Below are 4,442 nucleotides of genomic sequence, written 5' to 3'. Positions count from 1 at the left end.
GCTGCGGGCCCTGCGCATCGCCGTGGTGGTCTGCCTCTACTGGTTCACCTCCATCGCCATGGTCTTCCTCAACAAGTACCTGCTGGACAGCCCCTCGCTGCGCCTCGATGCCCCTCTCTTCGTCACCTTCTTCCAGTGCGCCCTTACGCTCTGCCTGGGCCTCAGCCTGGGGGCAGCCTGTGGGCCCCCCTGCCCCAGCCTGCCTGCCCTCCGCCTCGACCCCAAGGTGTCCCGCAGCGTCCTGCCCCTCTCCGCCGTCTTCATTGGCATGGTCACCTCCAACAACCTCTGCCTCAAGCATGTAGGCGTGGCCTTCTACAACGTGGGGCGCTCCCTCACCACCGTCTTCAATGTGCTGCTCTCCTACCTGCTCCTCAAGCAGACCACCTCCCGCCTGCGGAGTCATCATAGGTGAGGGGGAGCGGGAGGGGCCTGCACCTACCCCATGGATGCTCCCCTAAGCTCAGAGACACGGAGGTGGGGTGTCTTCCCTTGGGAAGCCATCCCTGCCTGACCGGCAGCTCCGCAGTGAGGTGGGGTAGCTCAGGGCTCGTGCCTTGCTCTGCTTCTGGCAACCTGTTTTGCATGTCTGGAGCATGTAGGTAGCTCATTAAGAAAGGAAATTACTCTTACTTGACCATGGCTTTTTCCTTTTTCCTTTGAGCCCTAAAACCTATCTCCTGTCTAATGAATTTTAACTTGCCTTACCTTTTTTTTTCCCTCCCCACAAAGGCCATAAAACAGCAGGTGGCTGATCTCAAGTGCTTGTTGATTATTAACTTTGGTAACAATAATTTATGTCGGCACCATTGGGACCATACAATGGAACCAGCCCATTCAGACAGGCTGAATGCATGTGATGAAGGGTTAGCTTGATCAAGTCAAGCATGAAACACCACCAGAAGATCTGGTTGTGTGGTTAGGATGTAGGGCAGGGCATTGACTGGCTTAACGGGAATTGCTTACAGTAATGCCAAAAGCCTCCTTCCACTGGAGGGTCATTTAGATGCCAAGAATGGTGAAATGTTGACTTCAGTCCGGTTCCAGGTGGACATGTGTTCACTTTGGTGCTCGGACAAGCAGATGGATTCAGATGAAAATGAGATGAGAATCTCCTCTACGCAGAAGAGGTGAACAGGAACAGAAACTACTGTTTTTTCCACCCAAGTGATGCAAGCAAATGCCTTCAGCTAGTCTTGTGTTTGGGTGTTGCCCAGGACTATGGCGTCTGCTCAGCCATACAGGGTTTCTCTAAGACTCTGTCTCCCTGGCTCCATCTCCTTTTGCTGTGAGACCATTGCCCATATGCCTATAGCAGCATAGCTGAGCATCTGCTGTGGCCCTCCCTGTCTGTGCATTGAACCCGTTTGTATTTGGGCTTAGTTTAAAGCATGTTAGCTGCTTTGTAGGCAACCTCCCAGATGGCCTCCAACATGAAGCAACTAATGGAGAGGCAGTGCAGTGCTCCTTCTGTAGCTCGTCTCCCCTTTTATGTTTTGCTTATGAGCTGGATGGGGAGAGGTCTCCCTCTCTGCCCTGGAGATGCAAAGCCTGTAGCTCCTGTTTTGGAGGTGGTTAAAGAGTCCATTACCCATCAAAGAAGTTTAAACGTGTTGAAGATACTGCACTCAGTTTCTGCCTTGTGATCTTTTTTTGATCAACCTTCTTAATATTACATCCATGTGTTTACTGTCTTTCCATCTCCTTTTCTGACCTATCTTTTCCTTTCTGTTAACAGTGCAGCAAAGCCTGTGAGGCTTGCTTTTTTTTTTTTTTAAAAAAAAACCTTGAGGAATATTTCTTGCTACCTGTGTGTCATTTTGGTACCTTTGCAATTAAAAAAAAAAAAAAAATCATACGATCTCCTGAAAATGACCTATACACAAAGAGTAGCTTTAACTTAGGAATAATAGTTTCTAAACTCATACTGCCTGCTCAGTGTGGGAATCAGTCCTCTGAGATTGAATGATAGCACAGTAAATTACCTGTACTCCCAAAATAAATCTTCCCAGGACAGTAGTCATGACACTTTGTGGGTTCACTTAATAGAAAGGGGAAGCCCTTAAGCCTGTCTCTGCTTGTGTTTGTGGTTGTTCAGTGTAAGGTAGATGATGAATTGCTGACTGTATGTTTTGAGTCCTTCAGCAGTTGTTCAGATGATGCCTGATTTGTTTGGTTGCAGGTGGCTTCTGGCTGGGTGTTGACCAGGAAGGAGCAGAGGGCACTCTGTCATGGACAGGTATATTCTTTGGAATCTTGGCAAGCCTATGTGTCTCACTCAATGCCATCTACACCAAGAAGGTGCTGCCTGTGGTGGATGGTAGCATCTGGCGCCTGACCTTCTACAACAACGTCAATGCTTGTGTCCTGTTCTTCCCCCTCATGATGCTGCTGGGTGAATTCCGTACCCTCTACCACTTTGACAAGCTGGGAAACCCCAGTTTTTGGGGCATGATGACCCTGGGGGGAGTGTTTGGCTTTGCCATTGGGTATGTGACGGGGCTTCAGATTAAGTTCACTAGCCCACTCACCCACAATGTGTCTGGGACAGCCAAGGCCTGTGCCCAAACAGTGCTGGCTGTTATCTATTTTGAGGAGACAAAGAGCTTCTTGTGGTGGACGAGTAACTTGATGGTTCTCGGGGGCTCCTTTGCCTACACATGGGTGAAAGGGCTGGAGATGAGAAAGGTGCAAGAGGATCCTAATGTCAAAAGCAGCGAAAGAAATGAGACTGGTGTATAGGCAGCTCCTGCACCTCTGTTTCTGTGCCCAGGCGGTTAACCTTCAGTGCTCCTTTCCTCCTGCAGAGAAGAAGAGCAAGGAGCAGAAAAAAATTCACCTGCAAAGTGTGTGGGGAACTGTGTCAGGAACCAGAGCCAAAGACCTGACTGGATCATGTTTTATCCACGGGATCTCACCCTGTATCAGAGCTGGGGAGAACATGTGTTGTAGAGAGCAATCTTTTTTTTTTTTGGTGATTGTTTTTTAAAATGGATGTTGCTATTGACCTAATCTGGGCCGTTTGCATCTCTGGGGGCATGGGGTCATAGCAGAGAAAGATGGGGATGGGAACTTTGTGTAGTTGGGGATCTAGAGTTAACTGAATGAACACAGTCTGAAGTTATAAAATCCTGAACCTCCATGTAAGGAAGAGGCAGGTAGCCAGACTGTTGGGGATAGACTCCAGTAGGCTTCTGCTGTGAAAGGGTTGGCAACAGCCCTTCTTCCTGTTGCCCCATTCAATGCAAAGGATGGGAAATCCCCTCCATTCTGGTTCTGTACAAGTCTAAGCAGCAGCTCCAAATCTCCTTTCCAAAGAGTCAGGATCACATCCTGCTGAGGTCTCTTCTGTGTTTCTCTCCACCTGGTTTCGTAGTTGAGGAAGAACCATGCTAAGAAGCAGGTTAATGAAACTTCTCATTCCCTCTGTGCTGTGGCCCGCAAGGGAGAGCATGCTCTTTCGAGTGCCCTTTCTTGGGGAGGAGCGAGCTTGGTCTCTGCCTCTTTTGGCAACAGGCAGAAGGGGAAAAGTTACTCTGAGGCACTTGTTTCTGGAGGGTGGAGATACCAGTTCATGGGATTTGCAACACTTGTCCCCTTTACCCTCTGTGTAGGGGGTAGGTTTGTGTTTGAAAATGGGGTGGTTACTAATTAGGCTTGTTTCGGGGCACTTGTTCCATATGTACTTTGGATGTCCTCTGGTGTTTGCAGTTTGTCCTTTGGCTTGCTCCTTCTAAACAACCCCCCATGGCCAGCTCAGTGAATCCTTCACTCCCCAAAATCCTAGTTTTGCTCAGCTGCATCAAGCCCTTTACTTGCAACTTGCTGCTGAACAGAGTTCTGCAGAAATCTCTTACCTTCCACCTCCCAATCTGGTCTCGTGCACGTGCCACCTGAGGTTGCTGTACAACCATGACTTCTGATCCCAGGGGTCAGCAGCAACATCCTATAGTCAGCCATGATGTTGCACCAGCTTTCTCAACCCCTGGCCCCTTTGTATTTAAAGGGTTATTTTAACAGGGGTGCTGGGCAGTTGACACCACTGTTTCGTAGCCTGCCCCATGGATCCTACGTCAGGTACCATGCCCCTGTGCGTGACGTCTGGCTGCTCCTACAGAAGGACACACCGTATCTGCCTGGAATATGTTCCTATCTAATTGGGGGAGGAGGGCTCCTGCTTCAGGTTTCATGACCACAGGTACCTTCTTGCTCTTTTTTGGTGCAGGGTGCACCATTTGGGATCCTTGAGTGTTTTGGGGTTTGTTTTTTATTACGGGAACTGACATTTTTAATGTTGCACGTACTGACTTGTAACGGCCAAACCTGCTGAATAAAGTCGGGGGTCGCTCTCTGGGTTTGGTGAGGGGTGGGAACGACATTTTCAGCCTGTATCGCTATACCGGGCGGGGGTGGGGGAACTGGCAACACCCCCCTACCAGCGC

General features: G+C 49.4%; 1 protein-coding gene across 1 annotated transcript; it reads left to right on the top strand.

Annotated features, from left to right (window-relative positions):
- Positions 1–4: 4 nt before the first annotated feature.
- On the top strand, positions 5–2,980 carry SLC35C1 (solute carrier family 35 (GDP-fucose transporter), member C1; the record flags this gene model as incomplete). Its single annotated transcript, XM_010289589.1, is given in 3 exon segments — positions 5–390; positions 392–411; positions 2,183–2,980. Coding segments are annotated over 3 exon segments (966 nt in total), but the record flags the coding sequence as incomplete, so codon positions are not given.
- Positions 2,981–4,442: the final 1,462 nt, after the last annotated feature.

Source organism: Phaethon lepturus, unplaced genomic scaffold, assembly GCF_000687285.1.
Source record: "Phaethon lepturus isolate BGI_N335 unplaced genomic scaffold, ASM68728v1 scaffold24206, whole genome shotgun sequence".
NCBI classification, from domain to species: Eukaryota; Metazoa; Chordata; class Aves; order Phaethontiformes; family Phaethontidae; genus Phaethon; species Phaethon lepturus.
The sequence above is the reverse complement of the archived record's forward strand: the minus strand, read 5'-3'. Positions and strand labels throughout refer to the sequence as shown.